At 48.5% G+C, this 19,838-nt stretch overlaps 5 protein-coding genes across 5 annotated transcripts; 3 read left to right on the top strand and 2 right to left on the bottom strand.

The window, feature by feature from the left end:
- Nucleotides 1–965: 965 nt before the first annotated feature.
- Pdw03_7672 (DNA-directed RNA polymerase) lies at nt 966–4,800 on the bottom strand (the record flags this gene model as incomplete). Its single annotated transcript, XM_014677334.1, has 2 exons — nt 966–1,128; nt 1,196–4,800. 2 exons carry the CDS (start codon nt 4,798–4,800, stop codon nt 966–968), a joined length of 3,768 nt encoding a protein of 1,255 aa, XP_014532820.1.
- Nucleotides 4,801–5,607: 807 nt separating this feature from the next.
- Pdw03_7673 (Armadillo-type fold) lies at nt 5,608–7,817 on the bottom strand (the record flags this gene model as incomplete). Its single annotated transcript, XM_014677336.1, has 10 exons — nt 5,608–5,690; nt 5,737–5,854; nt 5,903–6,187; nt 6,238–6,752; nt 6,804–6,897; nt 6,949–7,183; nt 7,235–7,341; nt 7,400–7,632; nt 7,686–7,740; nt 7,791–7,817. 10 exons carry the CDS (start codon nt 7,815–7,817, stop codon nt 5,608–5,610), a joined length of 1,752 nt encoding a protein of 583 aa, XP_014532822.1.
- A 2,780-nt stretch (nt 7,818–10,597) lies between these two features.
- Nucleotides 10,598–12,931, top strand: Pdw03_7674 (C6 transcription factor, putative; the record flags this gene model as incomplete). Its single annotated transcript, XM_014677338.1, has 2 exons — nt 10,598–11,173; nt 11,228–12,931. The coding sequence occupies 2 exons, from the start codon at nt 10,598–10,600 to the stop codon at nt 12,929–12,931; spliced, it is 2,280 nt and encodes a 759-aa protein (XP_014532824.1).
- A 3,406-nt stretch (nt 12,932–16,337) lies between these two features.
- On the top strand, nt 16,338–17,576 carry Pdw03_7675 (putative RNA-directed DNA polymerase from transposon X-element; the record flags this gene model as incomplete). The annotated part of the gene is made up of 1 exon (XM_066101736.1): nt 16,338–17,576. The coding sequence occupies one exon, from the start codon at nt 16,338–16,340 to the stop codon at nt 17,574–17,576; it is 1,239 nt and encodes a 412-aa protein (XP_065956819.1).
- A 1,082-nt stretch (nt 17,577–18,658) lies between these two features.
- Pdw03_7676 (Zinc finger, BED-type predicted) lies at nt 18,659–19,550 on the top strand (the record flags this gene model as incomplete). The annotated part of the gene is made up of 3 exons (XM_066101737.1): nt 18,659–18,976; nt 19,030–19,255; nt 19,537–19,550. The coding sequence occupies 3 exons, from the start codon at nt 18,659–18,661 to the stop codon at nt 19,548–19,550; spliced, it is 558 nt and encodes a 185-aa protein (XP_065956820.1).
- Between the last annotated feature and the right edge of the window lie 288 nt (nt 19,551–19,838).

Below are 19,838 nucleotides of genomic sequence, written 5' to 3' on the forward strand. Positions count from 1 at the left end.
ACGACCAAAAAAAATAACCCAAAAAAAAAAAAATAGCCCAGGCCGCGGATGGATTGGTTTCTTGCTGCGGTTGGGCGGGGACGAAGATTTTCGGTGTGGGGAGAGGAGGAATTTGGGGAAATGAGGGGAAGAACGAAGCAGAAGCCATCGATTCAAATACCCCGGTATTTCGATGTGGGCAGTCTTCACTCTGGATCATCAACCCCAGCCTCAAAGACTCTGATAAGCTTATCTTGAGCCCGTCTAGGTTCCGATTTGACCAGCACAAGCCATAAGATGACAAGATCTGTCCTGAGCCTCCTGGATCTAGAGGCCTGACCAAGATGAAAAACGGTATCTCGTTAACCAAAGAACATCCCCGGGGTGTCATGGATCTATCCATGCTTTGGTTTAGGTCTTACTCTGAAATACCAATGGATAATGAGATATGACCTGCATCCCCCCTTTTTTTTTTATGTAGATTGAAGATTCCTGTGAAGTAGATGAGGGCACGGAATACGACCCTCAACACCCTTTCGATGATGAGCACCCTCCGAACAAGGCTTAGGGTCTACTCGCAGGATATTTTAGAATGAAGAGTGAACGCGGATTATTACATGGGGGATAAATTTCGGTTATTTTTCAAGTGGTCTCCTCTGATTATTTTTTTTTTTTCTTTTCTTGGATTCAATGTTGGAGAGTCGGAGAGTAACCAGGTTGGCTCGGATGTGGATGGCAACAGGCGACAAGACGTCTCAAGGGTAGGCAAGTCTGAATGCCGAGCATGTTGAGCATCAACTCGAATTACAGATCTAGGCCTGGGGGGAAAAACAACACGTATAGTGTTTCAATTCAAGTATGTAGGGCCGGTTATTGTAATGCGATGGCCAACGATCCTCCGAGACGCCGTAAAATAGGCCAAGCAGATGCGCATTTTTCCAGCAAGATCATTAAAATACAAATGGGAAGATAGCAAGAACCGTCGATCAACGCACCGACACCCCAGAGCGATCGGTGAACATCCGAGCGGCAATGTTCATGGAGGCCAGCTCTTGGAACAACAGCTTGGCAGCGTAGGGGATATGGACTTGCGAGATGCGGTGCTTGTTGTTGCAAAGACGGCACTCAAATAGACCTTTCTTCAATTTCCTACAAAGACGGTTAGTTTTCAGTGCGACGGGAAAAAAAACAGTAGAGAAGGATTGGAAATACTTACGCAACAGGTGTCATCAGGCCGCAATCGTCGCAAATATGAACACGGAACGGATCAGAAACGTCAAAGAGACGCTCCTTCAGGAAAGCACTGGCACCGTGGGCGATCATACAATCACGCTCCATCTCTCCGAAACGAAGACCACCATCACGGGCACGACCCTCCACAGGCTGGCGGGTCAAAATCTGAGTAGGACCACGAGCACGGGCGTGGATCTTGTCGTCCACCATGTGGCGCAGACGCTGGTAGTAGGTAGGACCCAGGAACACCTGCGCCACCATCTTGCGACCAGTGTGGCCATTGAACATGACCTCGAAGCCACGCGACTGGTAGCCGTGCTCACGCAGCAGACGGGAGACCGAGTCGACAGTGACATCGGTGAAGGGAGTAGCATCACCCTCGAATCCACGAAGAGCGGAAACCTTGCTGAGTTGGCATTCGATCAAATGGGCAATGGTCATACGGGACGGAATGGCGTGGGGGTTAATGATCAGATCGGGAACGACACCTTCCCGAGTGAAGGGCATATCCTCCTGTCGGTAGGTGATACCAATGGTACCCTTCTGACCGTGACGAGAGGCAAACTTGTCACCAATCTGGGGAATCTTGGTGGTACGCATGCGAACCTTGACGAACTTCAGATCGTCATTACCAGTGGAGACGAGAACCTGATCAACGATACCGTTCTCGGTGCTGCGCAGAGGCGTTGATACGTCAATCTTTGTGTGTGCCTTGGTGCGCTGGCCAAGCTCCTCCGCATCAGCAGCCAGGGGAGCGGTCTTGCCGATAATAATGTCTTCTCCAGAGACACGCACACCGGGAGCAACGATGCCGTCCTCGTCCAATTTATCATAAGTACCCTTACGCATACCAAGGGTGTCAATGCGCATAGGCTTTTCGAATCTCTCAACAACTTGCAGTCCCACCATCTTTTCGGTATCCGCATAGGTGCGGTAGAAGAGACTGCGGAACAGACCACGATCGATACTGCTCTGGTTCATGATAACGGAATCTTCCTGGTTATAACCAGAATAAGTTGCAATAGCGACAATAGCATTCTGACCGGCGGGCAGCTCTCGGAAACGCAGGAACTCCATGGACCGAGTAGTGGCCAAAGGCTTTTGTGGGTAGTAGAGAATATTAGCCATAGTCTCCATACGCTGCGAGAAGTTCGTCAAGAAAACACCCATGGCTTGTTTGCCCATGGCAGACTGATAGGTGTTACGTGGCGACTGGTTGTGATCCGGGAAAGGAATAATACTAGCACAGACACCCAAGATCATACTAGGATGGATTTCGCAATGCGTCCAGGTGTGGGCGCGCTGGCTGAGAATTGACCGAACACGCTTGTTGGGGTCACTGGTTTCGTCTTCGGGCAGAGCGTAACCGGCCTGAAGCTGTCTGGAGATTTCGAGATCCTCGGGAGTCATGACAATCATGATGGTTTCCTCTTCTTCGGCATCGACATACTCAACTGCTCCAGAACGCACCAGACCGTCCCATCCGAAGTATTGTTCACGACGTTCTTCTGGGCCCAAGTCTGGTGGCAAGTCTTTGTCGGCCTCGAGCTTCCGAATGTGTTCTTTGTTGAGGACCAATCCGCCCGAGTTCTCACTCTTGGGATCGTTGTCGATAACGAACAGTGGCCGGCAGACACGTCCAGTATCGGTGAAAATTTTGAACTCTCGTTCACGAATGTCACGAATCAAACTGACTTCGTGGGAGATCATGTTTCGTCGACGCAGATTTTGCATCGTGGTAACAAGATGGGAAGGGTCCCGGTGAATACCCACCCAGACACCGTTAACAAACACCTTTGTTGCGTTGGGCGTCACTTGGGGTTCAAACTCCTCGAGAACTTCCATGTTGCGCTGAATCATGAAGTCCACGATGGGTTCGGCAGGTGTACCAACAGTGATGTAGCACATCAATGCCAGGTTCTTGACGAGACCACAAGCTTGACCTTCGGGTGTCTCAGCCGGGCAGACCAGGCCCCAGTGAGTATTATGGAGTTGGCGAGGTTTGGCAATTTTTCCATCTCTGCCAATTGGGGTGTTCGTTCGGCGCAAGTGAGACAAGGAGGAAGAGAATGTGTAACGACTCAGCACCTGGGACACTCCAGCCTTGGCGGAAGCTGCCTTCTTCTGCTCGCCCCAGTTACCAGTAGCAAGGGCATACTTCAATCCACCGGTCAAAGTGCTAGCCTTGATACCAATGTTGAGATAAATTTCGCGATTGGTCTCAACGCATCGCTGCACGTAACGCTGGAGATCCTTTGTGACTCGGGTGAAAAGAGTCCGGAAAAGACTGGCCAAGAGCGGACCAGCCAAATCGAGTCGCTTCTTTCCGAAGTGATCTCGGTCATCGACATCGCGGCGACCCAGAGCACACTGAAGAAGTCGGTGCACCATATATCCAAGGAAGAAAGCTTTGCGGGTTTCGCTGCCCTCGCTCTGCGAAATGTGAGGCAACAATTCCTTCTGCATAATATCCCGGGCGTAGCGCACACGACGATCGTGGTTCAGGTTCGACTGTGACGATCCACGCTTGGCAATGAAATCTAGGGCAACTTCACGGTCCTGAATGACAAAGCCCTCCTCAATACACGGCTTCAACATCTCCAACATGGGGGTATCGTTGCGGTCATAGCAAATGTGGTTGAGGATATCTTCATCGGAAACGACGCCCAGCGCACGGAAAACGACGACGATTGGAATATCGGCCTTGACGTAGGGAAGAGTAGAACGAATAGTCGGGCCGAACCCTCCTTTAGCGCTGTCGCCCTTGGCGAAAAGTTTCAAAGTAAGCGACGAAAGCATACGCGAGCCCTTCTCGACCGCACTTCGAATTTCGGCAATGTAGGGTGTCGGGCTGGGGGGTGCCTTCTTGAAGACCTGGACGATGTTGCCTGCACTGCGCTCCTGTGCGATTAAAACCTTTTCACTGCCGTTGATGACGAAATAACCGCCAGAGTCGTAGGGGCACTCGTTCCAAGCGTAAAGTGACGCATCGTTCAGATCCTTAAGGATACAGTATTTAGACTTCAGCATAATTGGCATCTTTCCAATGAAGACTGTTTCCTCCTTCATCTGCTCCTGGGGCAGCTGCTTCGTTTCCCACTCGAGGTAGGTGCCTTGTGTTTTCGGATCAGTCTCCCCATCATTATCATCATCGTCGTTGGGCTTGCCCATCCTCTCACGACCTTCCATAATCTTCTTTGTGACACCGAGGTAGAGCGGGGAGGCGTAAGTAAGGTTTCGTAAACGAGCTTCTTGGGGCAACATGATCGTGGTTGCACCATCGCCTTCAGTAACAGATGGGCGCGAAAGCATGACAGTGCCAAATTTGAGCTCGTAACGGCGCACAACAATCGGCTCGATTTCGTCTTCGGAGGGGGGTAGAGTCTGGTCGAGAACCACCTGGCCTTGCTCCTCCACAAGCTCCTGCATGGTCGAGGAGATGAATTCATCGAATGAGTCCAACTGCTGAGAGACAAGACCCTTCGAGTCAAAGAAGGACGTGATCACCGTCCAGCAATCCTCGGAGGTGATGCCCTCATCCGCCTCATCGTAAAAGTCCTCCTCATATGTCTCGTCGTAGTCGGCCATGGTTGCGGCGAACTGAAGTTAGATATCGATCCAATTATGGAGATGAGGAGTAATAGGAAACAAGAAAAGCGCAAGGCGCGTCGGCGTGGGAGCAGCTCCGCAAGAATCGCCCAACGCGCTGCAACGCCCGCCTGTCAACTTCCGGAAGTAGGGTTATCAGGAAGTCAAGAAGTCAGAGACAGATGCAAAATAGCAAGGCTGACAAACTGGGGCGGGCGGATGAATGAGAGGCTCCCCGATATTATTCCGATGAAGGGACTGATCTCCAGACGTTTGGATGCTTCTCAGTAAGGCGCTAGTCCCGATGGAGTGGACTACACGTGATTTTACTTCACCGCCCTGACATTTGAGGGTACACGTGACTTTCCCGCCCAAGTAAGCGTGGCGAGATGGGAGAGCAAATGTGACTCTCGGAGAATTCTTTAAGTAGTATAAACCATGTTTGTGGTCAAATAATTAAACTAAGCCGTGATGGTCGTAGGAGCGTTGCAAAATTTGAGTTCTGTCTACCCACACATGAAATGTACATGTCGAAGAACGCAATTTCCACACATTCCCCGACAACCTTGCTCTACATTTTCCAACTTCCATCCTAACTTCTAGAAATGTGCCCAGCATGTAAACATCTCTTATAACACAAGTAGTGGGATATAGGGGTTTGAGAGCAAGATCTTCAATCAGAATGACATGCTACATCCTACAATATAACTATGGAATCTCTGTCAACGTCGGCTCCGAGGTGTTGACCCTGTGGATGGGATTTGTTGATAGCATTGATATTATGGTGCATTACAACTCCATCGTTGTTCAAACAAACTGCAAAAGAGTACTCAGCATTTCCTTCAAGTCCTTATGGCCCGGCTCTTCCTCTCCAAGACCTTCGATTTGTTCTACTCAAGTTAGCATCTAGCAAGCATAGAGCTGTGGGTTTCTTACCTTGCAAGGTGCCGCGGACCAGGGATAAATCTTCATCACGGTCTGCAAGAAGTGAAGCGATCTTCCCCTTCGCTCCATCATCTTCGGCAATGAGCCATGCCAGAATAACATCGATCGTCTGGAGTGGTTAGCAAATAGCCTTGTCAGCGCAGAGAAGGAATCGTACCTGTAACGAGAACAGACCTGCATCCAACCTCCTCGACAGCCATTCGCCAGCCATAAGTTCTTGCTCATTTTTGTCAAACGTTTGGCGCTCTTTTTCAATGGCTTGCTCGACAGGTAACACGCGCGCGGCATACTCGCGCCGGAGATTGACGAGCTTCTCGATTCTCGCATAGTCCTTCTCCATAAACTTGGCCAACGTCCGGATGCGAGTAGCAGAACCACCCGGCAACAGACGGAGAAGGGAGGCGAAGATTCCTAAGAAGTGTTCAATGGTTTGTCCCTCTTGCTAGATAGATATTAGCACAACACAATCTGACTGTGAAAGACTGAGCTGACCTTCTTCAGGAACATTCCGAAAACTGTCTTCAGGCCAGCTGCCTCCACCAACCTCTCGCAGGCCGGACCGCCTCCCACTCCACCCAAGGCGTGATCAAGAACTCTCAAAGCACGTGGCTTACTGAACTTGCCTTCCTTGAGCATGATCAGCGCAAGCTCAACTCCTTCGGCCTCGACAAATTTTTCTTTCCCTGCGTCTTCCTCGACAAGACATATCAAAGCATCAAAGAGATTCTCCACGTATTCTTCCTCGTCAGATTCCTTGGTAGGATCGCGTTTGCGGTAAGCACTTAGCAGCTGCAGCAGGATATCGATGCCGTCGAGCTCAATAAACTTTGTGCGATTCTTTATGGTAGACTGTAAAAGGATTGCCAGTATTTCTGCGGCATACTGTTTATTTTGGCTGACAGTCGCTTCTTTTCGTTGAATACGGGACAAGATCCAAGGCAATATTGCAGCGTCCTGTCCAATTTTCTCCGCATGTGAAGCCTGGGAGGCTAGGTTTTCCATTACACCTGCATTGAATTAGCAAATCGTGACATATTTAATTCAATTAGAATACTCACCCAACACATAGTATATTCCCGCTCGATCTGTCTCAGACCCTTCATCGAGTCGGGAGAGATTTTGGGCCAACAATTCGATGAGATCCGCATCCATCTGTTAGTCTTTGTTAGTACTTGTTACTGATAGTGCCATACCACAACATACCATTGCGCTAACAAGAGCATCCCAATGTTCCTGCTTTGCCTCAACGTCCTCGTCTGTTAATTCACTGATTATCTGGACGACATCTATTGCAATATCCGCATTTTCATGGGACAAGAGAGAAGTCAAGGAAGCGACGCATCCCATCTTCGCAAACTCCTCGTACAGCTCAGAATGCTCCGACAGGATGGATAAGCCTTTGATCTCAGTATCCAAGTCGGCCTCGGAAGTCATGAATCTGCAGAATCATTAGCAGCTGATGAATATAGCTATTCCGGCATCCACGTACTTTTTTGGATCGCTCTCAAACTTTGCTCGTAGTTCAGCGTTTTTGGAAATCTTCCTCTCGAAATTCAATGCGAAACGGCGCACCCACGCAGAATCGAATTTCTCGGGCTAGATGAGCATGCTGTTAGCACCTGGACAAGTATCCCGTGTACCACGAATTCCATACCGGAGCATCGTCGTCCTCTTGCTGGTCAATGTATTCCATTGCTTGAGCTGTCTTGTGCTCCATTCCACCTCCAAAGAAGCGGCCTTCCTCGTCGTCTGGGACGTCCTCCTCGAAGTCTGGAGGGAGCTCGGGTCCAGCTTCACTGTCGTCAATCTCGTCCTCTACCATTGGGGCTTTCCCCTTTGATCTTACATCACCACTCAGATCTAATTTTGCTGATTTGTAGACCTCATCTGTTGAGTACGTCAGGATTTGCGGCCAGCGCATTTGCGGGGAAAGGGCGTACTTGGATCTTGGACAGGCTCGAACTTGCGCTTAGCGCTCCCTGTGGTGGGGGGTTTCTTTATACGTCAGGTATGCCTTCAATTCAGTAAATGTACTTCGAACTCACTTTGAAGAGCTCATCGACGTTCGTCATGGTAACTGCGGCTAAGACGCCTGTTGAGTGGACAGTATGAAGACAACCAATCTCTGAGACAATAGTATAAATAGCATGTAAAATGGGATTGTTTTTTGAGGGAGATCTTCAAAGCAACAGTAAGTAAAACATTAATATCAGGGAAAGGCTAGAAGACGCTGTCGCATTGTCCTTGACTGCGCGGGCAAAATAAATACGGTTGCCAACAGGAGCTAGAGGCGCAGTGACGCCAAGAGTTTCGAACCCGCAGATTTCTCGACGTGCAATCATCACTCCAACATCAACATTAACATACGTCCTCTACCTTCGTTCCTCATATCACCTACGAAATGGCCCCCAACAAGCGCATCGTTTCCTCTGGCTCTCGGCAACAGAAGGGCTTCGTCAGCACCCTCTACGACGAGGCCACCAACCCCGAAAACAGGACCATTGTCCGCAGCATCGTGATTTTCGGTGTACGTTTTGGCTAATCAACAATGTCAACATCTCAATTCCATTCAGGAAACTGAACAAATCTGTTTTAGGCCGGCATCGCGTTCCTCCACTCCAGCTTCGGAGAGTTCCTCCTTCCTCCGTAAGTCGAGCCAACCCAATACCTTTCCATCGAGATCAACCGTATGGACATCATCTAACTTGTGCAGTATGTAAAATGATTATGCCCTCTATACCATGCGATTCGGGCTCCCTCTTTTGAAACTATGGAAGCATATCGGCGTCGGTCAAAGGAAAAGATGATGCGTGGGCATCTTTCGCTCGGTAGTTCTTCGATTGGATAATTTGTACAATATTAAATTGGCAGAGCATGTATTATCCGACATGCTATGTCCTGTTTTGAGATTCATGAATATCAGGAATTTTGCCATTTGCTGGATGTCCGGCTGTGGTATCATCCACTTTTTGTTCCATTATGAATATGACTAAGTGTCTGAAGATTAAGAAGACGCTAGGATATCACTGACCATATCACACCACGCTTGGCAACAATAGAATCTACCTTTGCGGCGTTCTTCGGATGTGCGAAGATCAAGAATCAGAAGGAAACGCTCGATAGGTGGCGATCAGCGACTGCAACAAGCAGAGACAGATGTTACAGTTCTTTGCCTAGCGCATTAAATCTATGGAGATGCTCTCTTAATGGAGATGCTATTTTAAGACGAAAAGTACGACGAAATATTTTAGCAAAGATTCCAACCTTGAAACACGCAACGATGTTACTTTTGATGACCATCTTGGCAAGACATTCCAAGGTTGCAAGTAGCAACATACCACTGTGTCGGAAATTCCCTTTCGACCAAAAAGCCTACAATTGCAGTATTCGAGGTTGTTTCCAGTATTTCCAACACCAAGTACCACTGATCTGGTAGTACCTTCTTTCTGGTCGTTGGCTACACCTATCTGTTCCCTTGCAGTCTCGACAAGCACACCAGGCACGACTGTTTCCGCTGCAGCTCTGACCCACCCTGCTTAGCATGTCGTCCCTGTCAACACTATCATAGCGCTGGTTATGAAGCTCATGCATTGGGGACACTCTGCGTTTCCGTAGGTGATCCCGGGGAGTCCGGTTGCCGGCTCGTAGCATGTTGGGCAGACATTGGCGCAGCTGGATGGCATTGCGGAGTGAGGTTGCATTGTTAGTCAGCCGAGGTGATTGTATCAGTGCGGTTAAAGAATAGGGATTGGGATACAGATACACGGATACGCTTTTTCGTCGTGGGGACATATTGATATTGTGTTGGCGCATGTCTTTTAGATGCTAGCGGTTCGCCGTCGCCGCATTAAAATGACTATAGGCAGGAGAAATCCCGATGGCCAACAAGGACCAGGCCGTCAGCCACCAATCAAGCAGCGATACTATCTACTTCCAATCGAGGCTTGAACCATATGTTATCAGTGGTCATCTAGGCTAGTGAGATGGATGACCTTCGGATGCAGCAGCACACTTGACTATGCCCTGGGCTCACTTGCGGCTGACTCTCAGTAGGAACCCGTGCATGTGGATGAACATAGACTTTGACACTTCCTAGAGGACTAAAAATAATTCTCATGCTACGTATACTATTTTGGTCTTATGGATGTTTCAACAAGTCTCTTAGATAAGATATTTATCTAGTTATGTGAGGGTTAATAAAAATCTAGCGACCCTTTTCTGGTTCTTTGTAGCGCCTCTCTTTAGCAATCTCGTCTCTTTCGGCAAATTATGATTCTTTACCCACAACAGAGCAGGTACAGGAAGATGGGGAACGATAGAAGTGAATATGAACCCATGAGAGGGAGAGTGAAGGCCATGAAAAAGTACATGTAATATAAATTAACAGTGGGTACCAAATATTCCATGTGGCATGGACTAAGTGCTTAGTGGCCGTGCGTTTATTACGTACCTTTACCAAGTATTTACTCGGTGAGCCTAGTTAAAGCGGCGCTGAGATAGGAAGCCCCTGGCAGAGGAAATTTCATCCTTTTTTACGCACAGTCTAAACACATTTGTGATGTTCATTTCAAACAAGTCATAACAAACAAGTCATGGTGGTCTATATTCACATCGTTATAGATCTAGACAACTAGATCTTACCAATTCTAAATGCCTCAGGACAAGAAGATGACAAACCAAAATTCAGAAAGGGGACGATCACCCCAGGCGCCAAGACCCCACATGACGGCCCCACCTTTCCCCAGTTCCGAACACCGCCTTCTTAGCGTGGGCGTTGCCATCTCTGAAGGAAACAAAATTGCATACTTCTGTTCCCAGATAGTTCCTTATGCCACATTTTACATGAGAAGTCATGTCTTCTACTCCCGGTCTTAAGCGCAAGTTTGCAGAATCCCAGGAGCCTACGCTCAAGCGCCACCATCTTCATGGATACGATCCGCACTCCCCATGGTTGCACGAGTCAGCACCCGCCGGGATAGGACGGACACGTGGAAATTCCGGTGTACAGTACTCGATGCCCCTATCAAATATGGTGTCTGCCGTTCAAGACTTGATTGACCCGTACTTTGATCCACTGACGGCGATGCTGGGCGATGAGCCCCGATTTCTAAAACCCTTACCAGCTCGCATCGCCCCAGAGGACTTGGAGTTCTTGAGATTCCGTGGTGCACTCTCAATTCCAGAGAGCGGGTTGCGGGATGAGCTTCTTCGCTGCTACATAAAATGGGTGCACAGTTTTATGCCTGTTCTGAACTTGCAAGAGTTCTTACGCTGTGTCGCTGAAAATGACCCAGAGGGAAATGTTAGCATCTTACTCTTTCAGGCAGTCATGTTTGTTGGTACAGCCTTTGTCGACCTCAAGCATCTGCAGGATGCCGGGTATTCGACGCGGAAAAGTGCGCGTAATGCGTTCTTTACGCGATTAAGGGTTTGTTCTTCTTCGAGTGCTCGCCATCTCATCCAACTAACTTGCAACCAATAGTTACTCTATTTCCTCGACTGCGAAGAGGATCGCATCGAGATTCTCCAAGCATTGCTATTGATGACCTACTGGGCTGATTCGGAGAACAGTCCTCAGCGAGATATTTGGGATTGGATTGGAGTCTGTAACACGCAAGCACATTCGATCGGTTTAAACAAAGACCCTTCATCGGGTGAAATTAATATACGGAGCCGAAGGCTCCGTTCTCGACTCTGGTGGTGTCTGTACTCTAGGGATCGCCTGATCGCCATGGGCATGCGGCGTCCGCTTCAGGTAAACGATGGAACAAGCAATGTCCCGATGCTCAAACTGGATGATTTTGATTTTGAACCTTTCTCTCCTCATGTGGTATCAAAGTTCTATTGCCGCCAACTCCAAGATGTCTCTCATCAGAAACGCCTTGCTACCATGTTTATTGAGAAGGTGAAGCTCTGTCAATGTATTGGAAGGGTTATATTCGCGCAATATACACCATCTCAGCGCCAATTTGGAGCTACGGACCGGACTACAGTCACACTTGTCCCTCGACAGGCTTCCGAGTCTGAGTTTGCGCGATGCGGCCAGAAACTTGACTTGTGGCTTAGCGCGCTTCCTAAAGATGCACAATTCATCCCGAAGTCTGGGAAGAATTTCCATGATGGCGAGGATGTGCTACTACTTCATGGTGCGATGCTACGTATGCTCTACCATGCTACTAGTAGCGCCCTTCACCGGCCTTGGGCGAGTACCTCAAAAGGGACGGGCTGGCGCAATGCTGCCCGTATTAAAATGAACGATGCTGCTGCGGGTATCACACATATTATTAAAGGCTTAAACCACCTTAACCTCACAAGGTTCCTACCACAGTCTGGGGTGACTGTCATTCTACCTGCCGCGGTGGCGCATTTAACCAACACCATGTCTGACGACCCCGCTGTCCGCGAAAGCAGTGTCGACAATTTCCATCGTTGTATCCAAGTCCTCCACTGTCTTAAGGACATCTATCCAGCCGCCGGGCAAGAATTTGCCAACATTGAGGCCGCCATTAAAATGCAGGCAGGTGCCTCCAGTACATTTTTCCAAGTCATGGAATACAACCTCGACGCTCCTGCCACATCTTTGGCGACTAGGAAATTGAGCAATGCCAACTCTATATCGCACACCCAACCACATTCACTTGTCAGTGTAACTGAGGCTCCCAAGCGGTCAACACGGACTACGTCTACGCAAGATCATATAATGCATCAAACAAATTTCAGCATGGGAACCACATTTGAACCTGCGCAACCTACATTGCCCATTGATTTCGACCATTATTCCGACCTCAGCATTATAGACAACAACTTTTTCAATTATCTCTCCATCGACATCGACTCCTTTTCAGACATCCAAACTCCCAATCCAATGAAGTCCCACAACCCAGATAAACCTTATTTATCACCACCACCCCAAGACCAAGACACCATTGACTGGGCACAAGAGCTATTCCAAGAAACCGATTTGAACCAGTATAGCAACACAGAAGCCTTTCGCAACCCCGAAAAGACAACTCCTCCACTAGATCGGGATCCAAACTATGACCCTTCATTCTATTTTACTTTGAGGGACACAGATAACTTTGGCTCCGTTCATTCCCGTCATCAGTCAATGAACGACGCAAGGTCCGAAATAACTGGCGATCTGGATCGAGACTTGGGGTTCCAGTCTGATGATGACATGTTCTAGTAGATGTACCAAATTGAAACATGATTGCCGTGCCTCGATTCATGCTCTAGTTTTTTGATATATTTAAAAACAAACTAACGAGACAATTCAAGAGACAGAGAGGTTTATTGGCTGGGTTTAAATGGAAGTAAATGGAATGAAACACGAATGGGTCTACCTTTGTCTAGATACACTAGGCTGCGCAATGGTCTGCAAGGCCGAAATCAAGTAAAGCAAGTTTGAAGTGTGAATACGCTATCATTTTTGTGAATCAGATGCCTGGCTTTTAACCAGCAGCGTAAAGATCTGTACACATCCAATTCCCATGGCCACCATGATTCATGTGATTATCTCCCCCTTCCCTCCACACCATCATCCCCTAACCATCATCCTCCATCTCAAGTCCGTCATTCTTTACCCATCTTAATCTATTATAGGGGATTCTTCCATCAAGGTACATTGGCTTCTGGTAATCATCTTACTAGCCCGCACAGGAGGAACTCCACTCGCTCTTTTCACCTTTGGATGCAGCCCTGGAGGGAAGGTGCGCACTTATGTTGAGAGCCCTACAACAAATACCGCCTCCTTCTCTGGACTCCTCTTGGTCTCTACCTACGGCTAGCAAGACCTAGCCTAGAGTCAACTCTTCATCCAACTGTATCCATTTCGATGAAGAGTACCACAAGCCATGTAAGTAAAGCATACCCCTGCACCGAATTGTTTCTTGCTGTACACTTTTGTAGACCTAGTAAAATCCACCAACACCTCGGCATCCCATGCACGCTGTGCTTGACGAAACACCCATCGTGTTCCCTAGACCTATTTGAATACAACCACAAGTCAACTTGCTGGTCTTGAACACCCGTTGCCACGTGTACGCATCTCTTTTCATATATTCTCTGGCACCTCGGTCTTTGGCCAATGTCGAAGTACCCGGCACCTATGTGTCTTCCGATTTCCAAATGTTATGGAACACAACGTCAGCGGGAAAGACGTAAACCCCATCGACGGCATCTCATCTCTATCGGAAACTACACCGGGCCCTCAAACCCAAGAAAATTAACAAATCCCCACATCAATTAACAAGGCAGTTAGCACGAGTGTGGACGTGGCGGTGAAATTAGCAGCCATGCTGTCTTCAGCACACAAGGTGAGCTATAACAAAAAGAGAAAGCTCCTGGCCAAAAAATACCAAATCACTGGTCGTTCTAAGGCTGAAGACGCTTTCAAAGGTTTCTCCTCTGTAGCCTTGAAATCTTCGGGGCTATTTTGGGGTTCTTACTTGCGGTCAATCCAGCCCATGTCCTTGTGTTCTCACTCACCTGAGCTTTCAAGGCGCTCCTGGGCCAGTTTCCACGGCATCTTTGTTCACAGCAACCAGCGGGTAACTGGGGTCGAATTTAGTAAGCCCATGCAGTTTGACAGGAATTGAGGATAGCTCGGGATGTTACCTTAATTTTCTGCACCCTGGCTGTTGATATACGCATTGCCTGGGACGTTGTCAAATCAGCTGCCGTGACCGTACCCATCGTTTACAAGAAGCACAGAGCTACTCCTCGTTCTCTTTCTCGACATTGCCTCGATCTAGGCCTCGTTTCTTCCTTGGATAGCTATTCTTGGCTTCCGGGCAGTTGCTCCTCTAGATTATTGGACCCGTATGGAGTCTGTCGTTGTGCTTGCCTGCTATGCTTCTACTTTGCCGGCTTTTGCACGCGAGTTCTCACCGATATGCGCCCTCCATACGGTGATTCCGCTTAGTGGTCGCCATCACACACCCGTCTTGAGCAATCTCTGACTCGAAGAGGACGTCGCCTCAAAAGAGCGAAGCAGCTATGTCGTTTGGACGCAGGCCCATTTGTGGCCTCCACTTCTGTGGACGTGGAAAAAACCCCCTAGAGCAGTCCAGCCAATTTGAAAACGAAATTCCGTCCCGCATCCAACGAAAGCCAGCATGTGAGCTGTATTTGACCAAAGAATTGTACAAACGGCCTTTTAGGATGAGGACTACGATTTCCGCCTACAAGGGAGTCTTTTCTACCTGCCGTGTGTCTGCGTGCAGGCCTATGTAGGATAAGGGAGCAGTAAAACTGCATCGATTGCAACTTGGATGGGAGAGCCACCGTCTCTTATTCTCTGATTCAGAAGCCCAACTGAATTATTCTCCAAGAGCCACGATTTTTTGGTGCAAGGGAAATCTTCGGAAACGGTGTGCCAGGTAATTTCGTTCCGCGAAAATCATCACCAGACCCAGTAATCCTGAGACACTGTGTATGACTGCGTCTATTTCGCGTTATTTTCCCATTTTCCCAACGCGAAGCGGTCCATCATGGCCATTCTTCGCTCAGGGGTTGGCGATTTAGAGCCTTTTTTGCATACAACAATGAATTACGAGGGAGTGTCCGAAGTGCCGGGCCTATCAGAATTCTAATGACTTCACAACGGTTACTCTCCTTGTCGAGCTCCATACAATGGCTCCCAACTAAAATTTCGACCTTCACGGCTTGTTTCGGAACAATCCTGACTGAGTGCTGGCTTTTCCCTTGATATCAACCCTGCATAGAGACCCTGTTGAAGGCGTTCGTCAAAGCCAGTATTCGTGTGATCCTCTCTCCAGACCATCCCAGACCATCTTGTTCTACTGCAAACACCACACTAACCAATTCCCACGATTACTATCTCCTCTACACATCCCAGACCCACGCACCGCTACAGACAGCGGAACCTCACTCATTAAATTGCTTCTGATAATGGCTCTGACATCCAGGTTATCCCAACTAGCCGTTCGAAAGTTGGATACTTTATCCGGTTTGCCTAAAATCCGTATGGTACTAGCTTGTCCCTAGGCAACTACAATATAGCTCCGCGCGGCCCTCTCGGACCCATCGCTGCACTTGCCTTGCTTTGGAGTCAGTGAAGTCTGTCTCTTTGTGTGTTACCCGTGCCTTCTCAGGTCCTGCCATGCTTCGCCATCGTCGCCCATTCCGTGTCCCCGCCTCGGAGTATTTGTGCGAACACCGCCTCGCCAGTCTTCTGGCCTGCTTGCGTGCCCCGAGTGCAGTTGAAAAAGACCTGGCAAGTAGCCTACTACGGACTTCACTGACCTCCTGAACCCCATCATGCTACAATAAGTGGTAGACAACCTTCTGGGCAATCGCCCATATTACCACTGCAACCGATATGAATTTGAGCCAGTCCATGGAATGGAGTCAACACGTCTTGCAGCCCCGCGCGTGGTGCCACCCTAAAGCAGCTCTAGAATCTGAGAGAAATCAAGCTCTTCATCTTTTGGTAGCTCTCTGCTCAATGCTTTCCCAACGACCTCACCTTTACAACCATCTGCGAAATAGGGGCACCTTTGAGAAAAGGCTCCCAGACTTCCAGACTGTCTCTATTCTAATCGCTCAACCCTTCCGGTGACCCTCCCATCATGGCTGGTCCATCCACCCCCGACTGTCCCATGGACGCGCGAAATGCCGAATACACTCGGCCCCCCGACCCCCCCTCCCCTACCAACCTCAACACGCGCGCTGGAAAACGGATGAAAGCACCAAAGGGCCAGCTGCCCCCCGGTCCTCTCCCAAAAGGTGCCAGCGCCATAACCACAACCGTGTCCGCCTCTGCTGCCATCACCGAGCGGCTGGACGCAAAGGCCCGAGAGGCCAAACTCCTGAGGGAGGTCTTTGAGACCTTCGCCAAGACGGTTGACACCTTCGTCGCCTCTTGCAAAGACGACAAGCGACCCATCGCACACCAGATTAGCTCCCAGGTGGTGAATTTCATTTCTACAACCTACTTTGCGAGCACCGATGGCAACGACTTCGCCTCGATCAGGGCCCGAAGCGACCCGGAGACAACCTCCAAAAAACCCACAACCTGGGCGGGGATCGCCCAGACCCCGAAAAACCCTGACATCGAATCTCAGGCAAAGGGTACCCACCGGGTAGCCATATCCAGTAAGGCCGCCCCGACGTCGGCCCGGAGTGGGTCAACCCTCACCTCCCAACAAAGAGACGACCCTCGCATCCTGGTAGTCCTAAAGCAGGAAGACCGCCTTGCTCGCAAGGAACCATATGCGATACGAAAACAACTCGAGAGTGCCCTCAAAGGAGTCGCACCTCACACCGACATTCCTAAGATCACCCGCACTGCCACAGGGTGGGCGATCACGCCCGGCCCCCTAGCCCGCCCTAGCCTCATCACTGAACAGGGGCTCAATGCCATCAAGGACGCACTAAACGCCCACAGCGTTAAAGTCCCCCAGAAATGGTACAACTATGCGGTCCCCGGAGTACCCCCCTCGATACAAGCCTGGGACGGCACCCTTATCCAGACCGGCTCTGTGATTGAAGATGAGGTCTTCGCGCAGACGAAGCTTAAGCCAGTCAGCTGCCGTGCCTCGAGGCATGGAGCCAGCCCCACCAACCACAACATCACCTGGGTGATCTCTTTCCTCAGCCCAGTTGCCCCATTCACGCTCTTCAGCTGCAGCAGCGTCGCCAGGGCCATTCTAAAGAAGCCGCAGATCCAACACCATAATCCTGGCTGCCAAAGCTACTGTCTAGACTTCCGCACGACCCAGTTTGGGTCGAAGGTCTCGACCCAGAACCCAACCCAGTCTGGGTCTGGGTCGAAACCTCATAACCCAGACCCAACCCAGACCCAGTGACTGGGGCCCCAGAAAACCCAGTATAGCCCCAGTTCGACCCAGTTTCTGCATAAAGTATGGCATAAATATTTAAATAACATACTGTCATTTTCCCCTGTTATGGTTTCTACATCGAAATGCTACACTCTCTACCAACAAGGCAAAGGAAATTTTAAGAAATAACCTCGTTCTCCAAAGTAATATATCTGGTTCAAGATTAATTACTTCTTCAAATGCTTTATTTCATAAGGAAAGGTGGTATGTGTTGGCTGCTGGTTTTCTCAGGCGTAGGATTGCATTCCATTTAAAATACAAAGTATACCCCAAGTTGCAGATATATATATTCAACACACATCAACATAATATATATTTTCATCTACAGAGTAAAATAATTTTTGAATTCATTTATTTCTCTTCTTCTGTTTAATTCTAGAGCTTATATAACTATGGATAGATATCTAGTAAACTTTTATATTCAAAACTACTTACTACCTCTTAATCTACTTGGTATATGCGACTTGAAGGGAGGGTAGGAAGAAATATTTTGAGAAGGATTAATGGAACTGGGGTGGGAATTGGGGTTTGACTGGGGTTTTACTGGGTTTACTGGGTTCTTACTGGGTTAAATGGGTTCTTACTGGGTTCTTACTGGGTTAAATGGGTTATGACTGGGTCTTGACTGGGTCTTGACTGGGTTATCTCAGGGGTATTTCTTTAGACCCATATAATTTTAGTATAATAGACCAATCAACAAGAGTAGGATGATTTACTATATTTGATATATCAATATTCCTAGACACTTCTACAACTTTAGTGCATTTCTACCTTTGTACGTTAAAGAATTTCTCCCCTTACATCCATTTGTATATATTATATGTCATTCTCATGTTATGTCTCAAAGCCAACTTTCCGACTTTGCATCGTCGCTCTATGGTGGTGATCTTGACGATCTCTCATATATTTCAACTGGACAAGTCACACCATCCGCAAGTCAACACACAATCGACTCAAACTTCCGAAGACCAGATGATCCCCTCCCAATCCCCCCTTTATTGAAACGCGTTGGACCCGACCGTAGGAAAGGGTTTATTCTATACGATACAATGTCACATAACGATTTTGTGGACTGGTGGTTAGAGACTGACTACGGGAGGAAAAGCAAGCTTAAATGGGATTCGAACCGCCATACAGAGATCTGGAATAGCTACCATCAGGTAGCTCAGGGTATTGATGGCGCACCAAAGGTTATGTGCAAGCGCTGTGGGAAGATCCTAGAGCATCCTTATACACTAAGCCCGAACAGCACAGGCAAAGCGCAGTATCATGGCACATCAACCATCCAGAAACATCGGAAAACGGCTGGTTGTTTACGGTCGGAAAAGGGGAAGAAAGCGGAGATTACAAACTTCCTACAACGAGAGGTATATTTTCTATCATAAAATCAAGTAACTATACTAATTTATTATTATTCTAGGGAGAAGTTTCAGCAAGCATACCCTTCTTACAAGAAGATTGGGAGGAGGATCTCCTCCAATTTCTTACTCTCAACCGGCTCCCATTCCATCTGATCGAGCATCCATCATTCAAACGCATCATCAATAAAGCTCGTTCCGCCCCATCCCCTCCAGTGATCCCATCTGCCGATACCATCCGTCGCCGATTGGGCAGTCTAGTCAAAGACCGGCAGCAGCGTATCCTTCGTACGCTGCCTTCTGGCTCAAAGATATCCATTGCGCTTGACTGCTGGACATCTCCATTCTCGCAGGCATTTATGGCTATTACTGGCTATTTCATTGACAGTGATTGGGTATATCGTGAGGTACTACTTGGGTTTAAGCCGCTTCATGGTACACATACCGGCTCTTACCTGCGTAGTGTTCTTATAGAAACCCTAGTGGAGCACAACATTGAAGATAAAGTATTCGGGTTGACAACAGATAATGCATCAAACAACAAGACATTAGCTACTGCTCTCCAACAGGCTTTGTCAGATGATACTATTATCACCCGAATACCATGTCTTGCCCACGTTATCCAGCTCAGCCTCAATCAGCTTCTTGCTCGGATCAAGGCAGTTCCATTAAATGAATCAGCCGAGACAAGGTGGACAGAGAAGCAGTCAAGGCTAGCCCAAGAAAATGCGAAGCAAAGTCAGATCTCCTCCACACTGAACAAAGTCCGTTATCTTGCGATTTACGTCAATGCAAGTCCCCAGCGCAGAGAGACCTTTTACAATCTTCAGACAACTAATATCAAGATCGTTCCAATCCAAGATGTAAAGAC

Source organism: Penicillium digitatum, chromosome 3, assembly GCF_016767815.1.
Source record: "Penicillium digitatum chromosome 3, complete sequence".
NCBI classification, from domain to species: Eukaryota; Fungi; Ascomycota; class Eurotiomycetes; order Eurotiales; family Aspergillaceae; genus Penicillium; species Penicillium digitatum.